The sequence below is a fragment of the Heptranchias perlo genome, chromosome 1, assembly GCF_035084215.1.
Source record: "Heptranchias perlo isolate sHepPer1 chromosome 1, sHepPer1.hap1, whole genome shotgun sequence".
Taxonomy (NCBI): domain Eukaryota; kingdom Metazoa; phylum Chordata; class Chondrichthyes; order Hexanchiformes; family Hexanchidae; genus Heptranchias; species Heptranchias perlo.
Window position 1 is genome coordinate 173,122,464 of NC_090325.1, and position 13,884 is coordinate 173,136,347.

Genomic DNA, 13,884 nt, shown 5'->3' on the forward strand with positions numbered 1-13,884 from the left:
CCAAGGTGAGGTAGCCAATTGGATACAAAATTGGCTTGACGACAGAAGACAGAGGGTGATTGTAGAAGGTTGTTTTTCAAACTGGAGGCCTGTGACCAGCGGTATGCCTCGGATCGGTGCTGGGTCCGCTGTTATTTGTTATTTATATTAATGATTTGGATGAGAATTTAGGAGGCATGGTTAGTAAGTTTGCAGATGACATCAAGATTGGTGGCATTGTGGACAGTGAAGAAGGTTATCTAGGATTGCAATGGGATCTTGATAAATTGGGCCAGTGGGCCGATGAATGGCAGATGGAGTTTAATTTAGATAAATGTGAGGTGATGCATTTTGGTAGATCGAATCGGGCCAGGACCTACTCCGTTAATGGTCGGGCGTTGGGGAGAGTTATGGAACAAAGAGATCTAGGAGTACAGGTTCATAGCTCCTTGAAAGTGGAGTCACAGGTGGATAGGGTGGTGAAGAAGACATTCGGCATGCTTGGTTTCATTGGTCAGATCATTGAATACAGGAGTTGGGATGTCTTGTTAAAGTTGTACAAGACATTAGTAAGGCCACACTTGGAATACTGTGTACAGTTCTGGTCACCCTATTATAGAAAGGATACTATTAAACTAGAAAGAGTGCAGAAAAGATTTACTAGGATGCTACCGGGACTTGATGGTTTGACTTATAGGGAGAGGTTAGATAGACTGGGACTTTTTTCCCTGGAGAGTAAGAGGTTAAGGGGTGATCTTATAGAAGTCTATAAAATAATGAGGGGCATAGATAAGGTAGATAGTCAAAATCTTTTCCCAAAGGTGGGGGAGTCTATAACGAGGGGACATAGATTTAAGGTGAGAGGGGAGAGATACGAAAGGGTCCAGAGGGGCAATTTTTTCACTCAAAGGGTGGTGAGTGTCTGGAACGAGCTGCCAGAGGCAGTAGTAGAGGCGGGTACAATTTTGTCTTTTAAAAAGCATTTGGACAGTTACATGGGTAAGATGGGTATAGAGGGATATGGGCCAAATGCAGGCAATTGGGACTAGTTTAGTGGTATAAACTGGGCGACATGGACATGTTGGGCCGAAGGGCCTGTTTCCATGTTGTAAACTTCTATGATTCTATGCATATGCTGGAAATCTGAAATAAAAACCGAAAATGTTAGAAATACTTAGTAAGTCAGACAACATCTGTGGAGAGAGAGAGATGGGATTAGCATTTCAGGTCGATGACCATTCACATTTCATCTAGTGGCGAATTCAAGTACTGACTCTGATTTGTAGTTAGCAATTTTTAATGTTGGGCAGTTTAGGAGTCCAAATTGTAACTTCAGAAGGCCAAAGCAAGTGTCATAATGATTGTTCTGCAAATTTCTAAATTTTAACATTTATTCTGTTATCAGTCCATTTAACCCTTCCTCAAATCAAGCCTGTATGCACTACTGAAAAGTAGTATTTTTTTTATATAAGTAAAGTTGTGGCACATTAGAAACTTTGCATCCAACCTGAGTATTTGGTTGTCAGTTCCTAGATGCAATGAACACCAAATACTTTCAGGTTTTAATGCATATTGAATTCAATTGCATAATTCTTCAGAATGCTTAGCCAGAGTGTTTCCACCTCCCAGACCTGGGATTAATTCCACACTGATTGATGGGATAAAAGTTTTCTTTCACTTAGCTGCGAAGGGCCTATATGATACTGGGGCATTCTCAGCCCAGTTTATAGTAAGTGCAAGTTCAAAATGTAAAGGTGCTCTTAATACATAGTTGGTGTAGAGAACAGAAGAATTCAAACTCGTTCATTAAGAATTGTTTTTGTGAAGTTTGGCTCAATACAGGGGTGTCCAAGCTTTTCCATACGTGGGAGTTTTAGGGGCCACATATAAAGTTTAAATGCATTAATTTTCCTATATATTTCGAGTTATTCATACTAACCGGCCTTAGTGATCGGGTTTAGAATTTATTCACCAATGAGGCAACAGTGCTAAGAACAGTCTTTTTCCAATCCCCTGAACAAAACCCAGAATGAAAATTAATGGAGGCTTTGGTGGGAAATAATCTTCTGATCAAAGGAATTGAAACATATTTATGTTTTGTATTTTGCATTTCCAATGGATAATATTTGAATTTAAATCATTCTTGTGGAGAATTATGTCTTTGGTGTTGCAACACAGGAACTCTTACTTTTGAAAAAAATTTCCTCTATAGCGCACTTACAGGCTTTTGAATTCAAGCCATCTTTTTTTTTTATCAGAAGGTAGCTAACAATCTATTAGTGTGTGATGCATCTGTTCTGGAAGGAAACACATCTGATTGCCTCATAGGATTCTCTGGCAGACCCCATAGAATCTGTGGTCCCTAGTTTTGGAAAGCAGGGAGTTATTGTAAATTGGCTTGATCGTGTGACAGTAAATAAGGGAAGTAGTAAGATCTATAGAGATCATTCTGCAGGGGTGAATAATTGTCCAAGCAAAGGACATATAATCTGGTTAACCTAGAAGTAGCTTGACATTCCGACTCGCATTTTCAACATTTCCTAAAATCAAAATTTCCCTAATTTTACATCTATTTCAATAGTTGCTTATGGATTTCTCACTACTTTCTCTTCTAGTTGTTGAATCACATTGAAACATTGTAAACTGAGTTGTACTGTTTTTCAGATTAGTAAAATTATTGTGAAAAATTTGTTTTCTTGTGTAAGAAGTGACAGTGGGAAGTTTTGTTGTCAAAGAATCATTTAAAACTAAGATTGCACCCAGGTGTTAAATTCTATCAGCAGATTGCAATGTATGAACATATTGTCCATTCACACAGTATAATAAAACTAGATATTCTGCATCAGAAATATTTCACGTTCTACCTGTTTTCACTTAATGTAGTAATTGGGTCTTTTAACAAAACATTTCAGCAGTCCACAATATTTATAAATAACATGAATTTATTTTTACAGCTAGAATGTATTACTAATGTTCTACTATGAAAAATGTAAACACGTACTTTTGGCTATCCTAGTTATTAAGGCTAGTTACTGTAATTATGTATCAAGTTACCTAGTTGTAATTATCCCAATAATTTTTGTTTTGTGACTTGTAATGCAGGTTTGCTGGTGGGGACGCTTGATGTTGTGTTGGACTCCAGTGCTCGAGTTGCACCATATCGAATCCTTTACCAGACTCCTGACTCCCTAGTCTACTGGACAATTGCTTGTGGTAAGTTCTAAAAGAACAAGTTCTTTCGTTTTTGTGCTTTAATCAATCTGAAGCCAGAGATGGAACAATATTTGGTATAATTTTACTGTGTTCAGCCAGAGCTTTTCTTCTATAGTGCTATTAATGCTAGGGCTAATACTATACACAATTCATAAAGGTGCTAATGCATTACATTGCTGTGCTCTAAATGCCTAGTGAAAAGCTTTCACCTGAGTACCCTAGTTTGAATCTGGCCCATCCAAGATGTTTGAGTTGTACAGTAATAAAGCAAAATATTTTTTGAACACTGCAGAAAAGTTTCTAAACAACTATTATGTGATTGATACAAGATAAACATTGAACACAATGGTTTGTTTGTGAGCTTATTGTATGCACGCCCGCCTTTAGGCGTGAGCTGTGTATACAGGAAGAAAGAATAAAATATTGTGCATGCTGTGGAATATTTTTTGAAAACAACTATTAAATAATTGATGTAAAGTTTATTTTTAAAAATTGAACACCATATGTTGTTTGTAATCTTACTGTATATTTTTGGCAGATTGACTCCCGCCATGGGCATCTTTGAATTTTTTTTACATTTTAGAACTTGTTTCCCCATCACCTACAAAGTTTTCAATGATCCTTTTAATTTATTTAAAACAAAGTGGACATTTCAGCAAGGTTCTTCACTGTTAAACCTGGATGCTGAATGTGAAAAATGAGCAAAATGTACCAGAAAAGTTGTTCCAGTCTAATACTGTATTTATGTTACAGTGCTGAGTATAAATGAGATGGCTCTAGTATCTCTGGTGGGATGGATTGCCACTTAAAGACATTGTTGTTTCCTTTGCTACCTGGGGCACAGCACTAGTGCTGGCAAATGTAAATGGCTGCTGCTCACAGTGCTAGATGCTTTATGCCACCTTTTGTCCAACCATTGGCAGGCCAGTGACGTAGTTTTGGATTTTCTCTGATGCAGATCATCCCCCGCGCGCCCCCCCCCCCCCCCCACCCCTAACAATGTAAATGAGGCAAACTCAACAGCACTGGGAGTTGCTAGATACAGAATTTCTGCCGTTTAAAATGGCTTTTTTAAAATTCATTCATGGGATGTGGGTGTCGTTGGCGAGGCCAGCATTAATTACCCTTGAGAAGGTGGTGGTGAGCCACGCCTTGAACCGCTGCAGTCCGTGTGGTGAAGGTTCTCTCACAGTGCTGTCAGGTAGGGCGTTCCAGGATTTTGACCCAGCGACGATGAAGGAACGACTATATATTTCCAAGTCAAGATGGCGTGTGACTTGAAGGGAAGCGTGCAGGTGGTGGTGGTCCCATGCGCCCGCTGCCCTTGTCCTTCTAGGTGTTAGAGGTCGCGGGGTTTGGGAGGTGCTGTCAAAGAAGCCTTGGCGCGTTGCTGCAGTGCATCTTGTAGATGGTACACACTGCAGCCATGGTGCGCCGGTGGTGAAGGGAGTGAATGTTTAGGGTGGTAGATGGGGTGCCATTCAAGCGGGATGCTTTGTCCTGGATGGTGTCGAGCTTCTTGAGTGTTGTTGGAGCAGCACTCATCCAGGCAAGTGGAGAGTATTCCATCACATTCCTGACTTGTGCCTTGTAGATGGTGGAAAGGCTTTGGGGAGTCAGGAGATGAGTCACTCGCTGCAGAATACCCAGCCTCTGAACTGCTCTTGTAGCCACAGTATTTATGTGGCTGGTCCAGTTAAGTTTCTGGTCGATGGTGATCCCCAGGATATTGATGGGGTATTTGGCGATGGTAATGCCGTTGAATGTCAAGGGGAGGTGGTTAGACTCTCTTGTTGAAGATGGTCATTGTCTGGCACGAATGTTACTTGCCACTTATTCGCCCAACCCTGGATGTTGTCCCGGTCTTGCTGCATGCGGGCACCAACTGCTTCATTATCCTGAGGGGTTGCAAATGGAACAGAACGCTGTGCAATTATCAATGAACATCTCCACTTCTGACCTCATGATGGAGGGAAGGTCATTGATGATATTTGGACCAAGGCTGTAATGAGGTCTTTGCAATATAAACCTTGCATAAACTTGAATCCTGTGTTTCTGTAGTTTTTTTTTTACAGTTCTTCTAAAGTATGTTAATGGTTCAGGAGACAATAACTGTTGAAGGAAACTTTGGTAGTGTAGTCACAATTAAATTTGTTTACAGCCTTAACCAGATTTTTTTGGAGGTGATCTTGTGCTCCAGAACTAGCCCTGCCTCTAGCGAAACTGTTCCAATACAGGTACAACACTGGCATCTCGACAATGTGGAAAACTGCCCAGGTATGCCCTGTCCACAAAAGCAGGACAAATCCAATCTGACCAATTACCGCCCCATCAGCCTACTCTCAATCATCAGCAAAGTGATAGCACTGTCGATGACACTTTCCATCAAGTGGCACTTACTCAGCAATAACCTGCTCTCTGAAGCTCAGTTTGGGTTCCGCCAGAGCCTTGGTCCAAACATGGGCAAAAGAGCTGAATTCCAGAGGTGAGGCGAGAGTGACTTCCCTTGACATCAAGGCAGCATTTGACCGAGTGTGGCACCAAGGAGCCCTAGTAAAATTGAAGTCATTGGGAATCGGGGAAAACTCTCCAGTGGCTGGAGTCATACCTAGCACAAAGGAAGATGGTAATGGTTGTTGGAGGCCAATCATCTCAGCCCCAGGACAATGCTGCAGGAGTTCCTCAGGGCAGTGTCCTAGGCCCAACCATCTTCAGTTGCTTCATCAATGACCTTCCCTCCATCATAAGGTCAGAAATGGGGATGTTCGCTGATGATTGCACAGTGTTCAGTTGCATTCGCAACCCGTCAGATAATGAAGCAGTCTGTGCCCACATGCAGCAAGACCTGGACAACATCCAGCTTTGGGCTGGTAGGTGGCAAGTAACATTTGCGCCAGGCAATGACCACCTCCCCTTGACATTCAACGGCATTACCGTCGCCGGATCCCCCACCATCAACATCCTGGGGGTCACCATTGACCAGAAACATAACCGGACCAGCCACATAAATACTGTGGCTACAAGAGCAGGTCAGAGGCTGGTTATTCTGCAGCGAGTGACTCACCTCCTGACTCCCCAAAGTCTTTCCACCATCTACAAGGCACAAGTCAGGAGTGTGATGGAATACTCTCCACTTGCCTGGATGAGTGCAGCTCCAACAACACTAAAGAAGCTTGACACCATCCAGGACAAAGCAGCCTGCTTGATTGGCACCCCATCCACCACCCTAAACATTTACTCCCTTCGCCACCTGCGCAACGTGGCTGCAGTGTATATCATCCACAGGAAGCACTGCAGCAACTCGCCAAGGCTTCTTCAACAGCACCTCCCAAACCCACGACCTCTACCACCTAAAAGGACAAGGGCAGCAGGCACATGGGAACCACACCACCTGCACGTTCCCCTCCAAGTCACACACCATCCCGACATGGAAATATATCGTCGTTCCTTCATCGTCGCTGGGTCAAAATCCTGGGACTCCCTACCTATCAACAGCACTGTGGGAGAACCTTCACCAAACAGACTACAGCGGTTCAAGGTGGTGGCTCACCACCTTCTCAAGGGCAATTAGGGATGGGCAATAAATGCTGGCCTCGCCAGCGACACCCACATCCCATGAAAGAATAAAAAAAGTCCCGTGTAACAAGTCTTAGGCTGTGGCTATAGTTCACCACTACCCATCAGAGACGAGTAGCTGCAAGGAACAGCACCAGTGTTATACTGCAGGATGTGAATCTGCACTTGGTAGCCATGAGTAAGTTCTGAATATGCATGTAGATGTGTATACAGAGAGCTCCACTACCGGCATGTAATGTTATGATGAGACAGACAGGTGTATCTACTTTCTCAAAAGATCTTTTTTAAAAAAACTGTCTGAACATCTAGGCAAAATTACTGACTTTCATTAGGACTCCCAGCTTATTTATAAACAAGCCAATGGGCCTAATAATAAATAAAATTCCCATGGATAGATGGTAGTTCTCCCAGAGTGGTAAGTGATGAGGGCGATTCCCTCTCCTCCAAGACCCTTCTTAAACCCAATTCTTTGTTATATTGACAACCATTATGAGAGAGTCATTGGAAACTAGGGAGGTACCAGTAAATTGGAAATAGGCCCAGATTCAGAAAGGGGGACAAAAAAGACAGCACAGGCAATTACTTCATTCTGTAAAAATAATGGGATTAATTACAGGAGTAAACATTATTTGCAGAAAAATAACCTAGTAAACAGCAGTCAGCGTGGAATCAAAAGAAGATTCTGCCTAACTAACCACCTTGACTTTTTTGAGGAAGTGACAACCCAATTGAACTCTGGAAAGCCCTACAGTGTGGTATGCTTAGACTTCTAAAAAGCATTTGATGAAGTTGAACAAGAAAGGCTTAGTTAAGCTCAAAGGTGTAAGGATTCATGGTAAATCTTGGGAATGGATAAGAATTTGGTTAAAAGGTGGAAAGCAACTGGTACTTGTTATGCCATGGTGGGGTGGGGTGTCCTGAGTGGGGCCCTTGAGATTTATGTTAGGACCATTTCTATTTCTAATTTAAATCAATGACTTGGATGCAGAAACTTAATCCAAAATGGTCAGATTTACAGATGATGCCAAGTGGAATTGGAGGAGGCAAAATATGTAAGTGGGCAGAACAGTGACAGGTGAAATGTAATACTGCAGCTACTGCAAGGAAAAAAAAAAGGGTGATACATGTACTTCTTGAATAGCATTGAATGGCAAAGAATGAAGTTGAAAGAAACCTAGGTGTCTTAATAGGCTTTCTGCTCAGTGAGTCCAACCAGTGCATAGCACAAAGCCAGTAGAACGTTGAACTACAAAGCCAAAACAATAGGCAGAGGTTGTCACGACCAAACTGTTATAGTGCTCTGGTCAGAACACGCGCTGTGGCCACTTCAGGTCACGGAGATACAAGGGAGACAGTGCAGAGAAGAGTCGCAAAGCTAATGTCAAATATCTAAGCTATGAGAAGGGCTGGAGAAATGGGCTTTTCAACCTTGAAAGGAGGCATCGGAGAGGTATGGTTAATGGTATGGTAAAGGTAAAACCAGCAAACTTCTTTAGATTAAGACAAGGGGACATCAGTTCAAAATAGGAAAAGGCATTTTAGACCACGCTTTTGGTCGTCCCTCTTAATATCTCCTTCTTTGGCTTGGTGTCCATCTTTTTGATTCTTTGAAGCGCCTTGGGATATTTTTCTGTTTAAAGGCACTATATCAATGCAAGTTGTTGAGGAAAAAAAACAAGAGTTGGGATAAGAATGTGAAGATAGAACTGAGAAGTTAACATGTTAAAAAGAAAAGTGAAGTAGGTTCTACACTAATTTTTTAAATAAATTTTGTATGGTGACATAATTAACATGGTAAATATTAATGAGTACCTATGATATACAGTACTGTGTGTGTGCATACTACACTCTTTGTTCTTGGATGAATGCAGGCTCTGGCTACCAGCCTTGAACTGTTCCAGAGACCCAAAAGCTTATTAGAATTAGAAATGATTGGAACAGACTAGCATCTCCAAAAACAATCTTGGGTCAAACTATATTTTTAAGAATAATGTTAAAATTTTTAAGTGATTATTTGGCAGTGCCTTTATTTCAAGTTACGAAACCCTTTTCAGGACAGGAATATTGTTTGTTCCATATATTTGCTAACTGTTAACATTCTTGAATATATCTTCAATGGCTAAGATAACATGTTGGGATATGTTTGACTTGAGTAGAAAGAGATAAAATTTGATCACTTAGAATCATAGAAGGTTACAGCACGGAAGGAGGCCGTTTGGCCCATCGAGTCCATGCTGGCTCTATGCATGAGCAATCCAGCTAGTCCCGTTGCCCTGCGCATTTTTTCGTTTCATGTACTTATCCAGTTCCCTTTTGAAGGCCATGATTGAATCTGCCTCCACCACTCCCTCGGGCAGTGCATTCCAGATCCTAACCACTTGCTGTGTTTTTTTTAAAAAAAAAGTTTTTCCTCATATTACCTTTGGTTCTTTTGCCAATCACCTTAAATCTATGCCCTCTGGTTCTTGACCCTTCTGCTAATGGGAACAGTTTCTCTCTATCTACTCTGTCTAGACCCTTCATGATTTTGAATACCTCTATCAAATTTCCTCTCAACCTTCTCTGTTCCAAGGAGAACAATCCCAGCTTCTCCAGTCTATCCCATGTAATTTAAGACCCTCATCCCTGGAATCATTCTAGTAAATTTCCTCTGCACCCTCTCCTAAGGCCTTCACTTAATATTTGCAATTGGATTGTTTCCTTAGGTGGATCAAGAAAGGAAATAACTGAACACTGGGAATGGATGGAGCACAATCTACTACAGACACTTTCAATCTTTGAGAATGAAAATGATATCACTACATTTGTTAAGGGTAAAATACAGGTAACCAACGCCAAAACAATACTAAAATTAAATAGAAGAAAGCATATGAAGAGTTTATATCTGAATAATATAGCATAAACATTAAGGCAGAATACTGGTGTATTCAGATAAGAATGGATGTACCAAGTTATCTATGACCACAATAACTCTGTACTGATGCCCAACTCAGGAATGGAGATAGTCTTTCAGAAAGATTTGCCATGATCAGATCTATGTATAAATAGATTTCCTTTTTGTTTTTTTTCTCACTCTCTCTCACTCACTCTCAATTCATTTTGAAAAGATAAACATGACTTTTTTATATTAATTTTGTGAACTTGTAACTTTTTTTAATATGGTATGGCATTTTACTGAACTTAATGTTTTTATATTTGTCTGCGATTTTAGGGCATAATTGCAGAATACAATAAAAATAATGATATAAAGGAGGATGATGACACAGATAAGTTTAAGGAAGCTATTTTGAAGTTTCGTAAGCTGTTTGGGATGCCAGAAGAAGAAAAGCTGGTTAACTACTACTCTTGCAGTTATTGGAAGGGTCGTGTGCCACGGCAAGGTTGGATGTATCTCAGCATCAACCACCTCTGCTTTTATTCCTTTTTGCTGGGAAAAGAAGGTGTAGTATTCTTTTGCAGTTCTTCTTCATTTTGAAAACAAAAGTAGTCAGCTCATTATAGAGATCATTTGTGTTTTGACTTTTTTCTTTTACAACTCTTACTCATTAATATACAAATGACTTAGTTTTTTTCACTTCCTTCCCCCTGCACCCCCACCCCCACCCCCACCCCCAGCCCTGGCCAGCCAACCTCATGTTTCTACTATTGTATAGAATACTGATGAGTCTCATAAGGTAATTGACTCAAGTTAATAAGCTAAACAGTGGGGGATCTGAATTAACAGAGTTGAAATGACAAAATTCGTACTCTGGGTTAATGATTATGTCTGCCTGTTATTACAGCTCCCTTACAGCATCACCATAACAACTGCTCAGCTAATTCCCTCAATTTGTTCCCCCCCCATACTCAACTATTTGAACATATCTCTTCTTAATTCAACAAAATAAAAATGCACAAAATGGCATTGAACTAAATAAATTATTTTAACTGCTTAAGTTTTTAAAGCAGGATTGATGGTGAAAATTGTTCTGTAAAAATACACTTTAAACCTATACATTCAATTAGGTAAGAATGACAATTTTCCACTTAGAAAACAACAGGATGCATAAAGGTGTATTTTGCTGAAATATTGCAACATGATCATTGTCAAGAAAACAGTTTATGATAGGAAAATAAATGTTCCAGTTGCAGGCTCCTGGTGAAACTTCTCTATCAGATATTTACCAAATCAAAGTGTTCAGATGTTTTGCTGATAACACAGTTGTACCTTTTTTTTCTGAATGATTTTTGTTTTTATTGCACTAACTAGCTACTTGAATATACTAGTTGGACTGTTATTTCATATTAGTAAGTGTAGGATACTAATTTTTATGATGTAGTTAATTAGCAAATGATGTTGTCTCTGGAAATAGCAATATTTGTGAATGATACTCATTTCCTCTAATTCACTATTCTGTGAAGGTATTTAGGAAATAGAATTTGTTTGACAGTCTCTTTGTGGCAATGTATCGGTATAAAAACAATTTGAGTTTTCCCCTTTTTCTAGCTAAATTAGTGATCCGATGGGCAGACATCACCCAGCTAGAGAAGAATGCTACACTGCTCTTTCCTGAAATGATCAAAGTGAGCACAAGGTGCAGTGAACATATTTTCTCTGTCTTCCTTAATATTGGTGAAACCTTTAAACTAATGGAACAACTAGCCAATATTGCCATGAGGCAGCTTCTTGATAACGAAGGCTTTGAAGAAGACAGATCACTTCCAAGACTAAAGAAGAAATCTCCTCAAAAAGTTTCTGTGTTAAAACGGTTAGTAATTTGGCAATTTAATTTAGAAGGATCTTCATGCACGTTGAGCACTCATATTTGACTATTATGTAATTCTACCTGGAGCCAATGAAGACCTTTGACTGGTCTTCTGCTGTCACTTATTTCATTAAGCACCATACTTTTGAGGTTAAGACATTCTAATGAAACTTTTTTTTTCTGCAACTGAAGGGATCTTGATGCTAGAGCAAAAAGTGAGCGATACAGGGCTTTATTCCGCCTTCCTAAAGATGAACGTCTGGATGGACACACAGACTGCACCCTTTGGACGCCATTCAGTAAAATGCATGTCGTGGGTCAGATGTTTGTTTCTACTAATTATATCTGCTTCACCAGTAAGGAGGAAAACCTGTGCAGTCTTATTATTCCTCTAAGAGAGGTGTGTATGAACTAAAGCTGGTTTAACTGATCTTCTGCCAGAAAACTTTACGGGTTTATGGCCCACACTTGTCCTTGTTAGAGCATTTGTGGATTTTTTTTTAGTGGGGCAAGTGATTTTGTTGGCTCAGAGCTGCTCAAAGACCAACATTTTCTCTTGGGACTTTTTATACAAAAATTGCAGTACTCTGGCAGAAAACCATGTGACACGCAGCAGGCTATATTTTCCTCTCATTGAACAATGAGTATTTGTGCTATGTTATACTGTTAAGAAAAGGATTAATCAGATGGTATCGCTTTTGATTTACTTTTATCTTAATTTCTTTATATAACTTTTAGCTTTTGCCTATTAAGTGAGTTTCTGCTAGAAGGATGACCGTGTAATCATAAGACAGGCTTTATTTTGGATAAGCTTTATTTTGGATAAATGTGTGCTTTAGCAATATTTTCAGTGGAAAGACCATGGGAATTAAAAGAAATACCAGACAAAGACAGTCAGAGACCTTTTAGTTGATAAGAGATTCAGCAGTGGACAAACCAGCTTCCTTTGTTCACTTAAACTTTGAGTGAGAGACAGAATGGCTGCTTGTGGTCCTATATATCTTTCAGCCTTGCAGAGAAACCAGAGATTTGTGACATCTTTATGGCAGTTAAATGTCCTCCCAGGGCAATATGAGCAAAGACATGTTTTGACCATCAATTCAAGAAATTATAACTTCAATTGATTCCCAAGGCCTAACATTCATGTGGGATAGAAATATATTCTAGGGACTTTCACTCCTCCACAGCCACATCTGCATAAGGAATGTGGACAAGTGATAACACTGCCTTTGTTCGTTAATTTCTCCACAACTGTCTTCAGTGTAATGATGTGATTGACAGTTCAATCAAGGTGAAACTATAACAAAGTTAGGGAGTTGTACTTTTTAAAACTAAAGTTATTGATAAGGGACATGGGAAGGGGATTAGGCAATGCTATAAGAGCATGCTAATTGTCACGTATCAGTCGTGAAAATGGGGTATAAAAGTGGGTTTTAGGAGAGCTGCCTCAGAATTCGTTAAGGTCTGATTAGCTTTGAAAACTTTGAATTCTAAATTGTAATGTGTTTTGGATTCTCTGGTGAAACCGCACCATTTTGCCATAAGTGCTGCTATTAAGTGTATGTTTAATTATTGTCAATAATAGTTATTGCTGTATGTTTAATAATCTGTGAACATCAACAATAAATGCTGTGAACCCTATTAATTTGAGGAATAACTTTTATAAACTTGTAAGTAAGAACACCCATCCTCTAACCGTTCCGAAACAAACCATTTGCCTCAATTGTGAACCGTGTGTCCTTATGCGTGTGTCAATATAATTAGTTATTGGACATCTGTTGTCATCCTGTACAGTATAACTTCATGTGGCAGTGGCATGCATTTAGAAAGGAAATTCTTCTGACTTAAACCAAACACTATCATACTAAAAGTCCAGTACCACGCTAAGGGACAGCATGTTTGATCTGTTTTTTACGTTGTGATGGGCACTTTTTTTTATTAGCAGTTTTTCATTGATAATTAGAGTTGAACTTCTTGAGTGAAAACCAAACTGCACCTTGAAGGATATGTATTTTTTTTTTCTTAGGTGACAATAGTGGAAAAAGCAGACAGCTCCAGTGTGCTTCCCAGCCCATTATCTATCAGTACCAAAAACAGGATGACTTTCTTTTTTGCCAATCTCAAGGACCGAGACTTCCTGGTGCAAAGAATTTCTGACTTTCTACAACAAACGACATCAAAAATTTACATTGACAAAGAAATTATGGGAAGTCTCAGCTCTGATGATGAGGTATGTGGAACAAAAAAATCTGAAAAGTAGATTTTAAGAAACTAGTAGCATACATTATAATAAATTCTGAAACATTAGAATTTCTTACTGTATTATTTGGGGGAGGTAGAAGAATATTTGAAACTATTTTGAATTAATACC

General features: G+C 39.6%; 1 protein-coding gene across 2 annotated transcripts in view; it reads left to right on the plus strand.

The window, feature by feature from the left end:
- tbc1d9 (TBC1 domain family, member 9 (with GRAM domain)) overlaps window positions 1–13,884 on the plus strand; it is a 73,327-nt gene that overhangs the window by 9,291 nt on the left and 50,152 nt on the right. For both annotated transcript variants that reach the window (XM_067993895.1, XM_067993885.1), the window contains exons 2-7: window positions 3,082–3,192; window positions 9,474–9,592; window positions 9,980–10,208; window positions 11,255–11,516; window positions 11,706–11,913; window positions 13,540–13,743. In XM_067993895.1, the coding sequence (XP_067849996.1) occupies window positions 3,082–3,192; window positions 9,474–9,592; window positions 9,980–10,208; window positions 11,255–11,516; window positions 11,706–11,913; window positions 13,540–13,743 (1,133 nt within the window). The remainder of the gene's footprint in view (window positions 1–3,081; window positions 3,193–9,473; window positions 9,593–9,979; window positions 10,209–11,254; window positions 11,517–11,705; window positions 11,914–13,539; window positions 13,744–13,884) is intronic.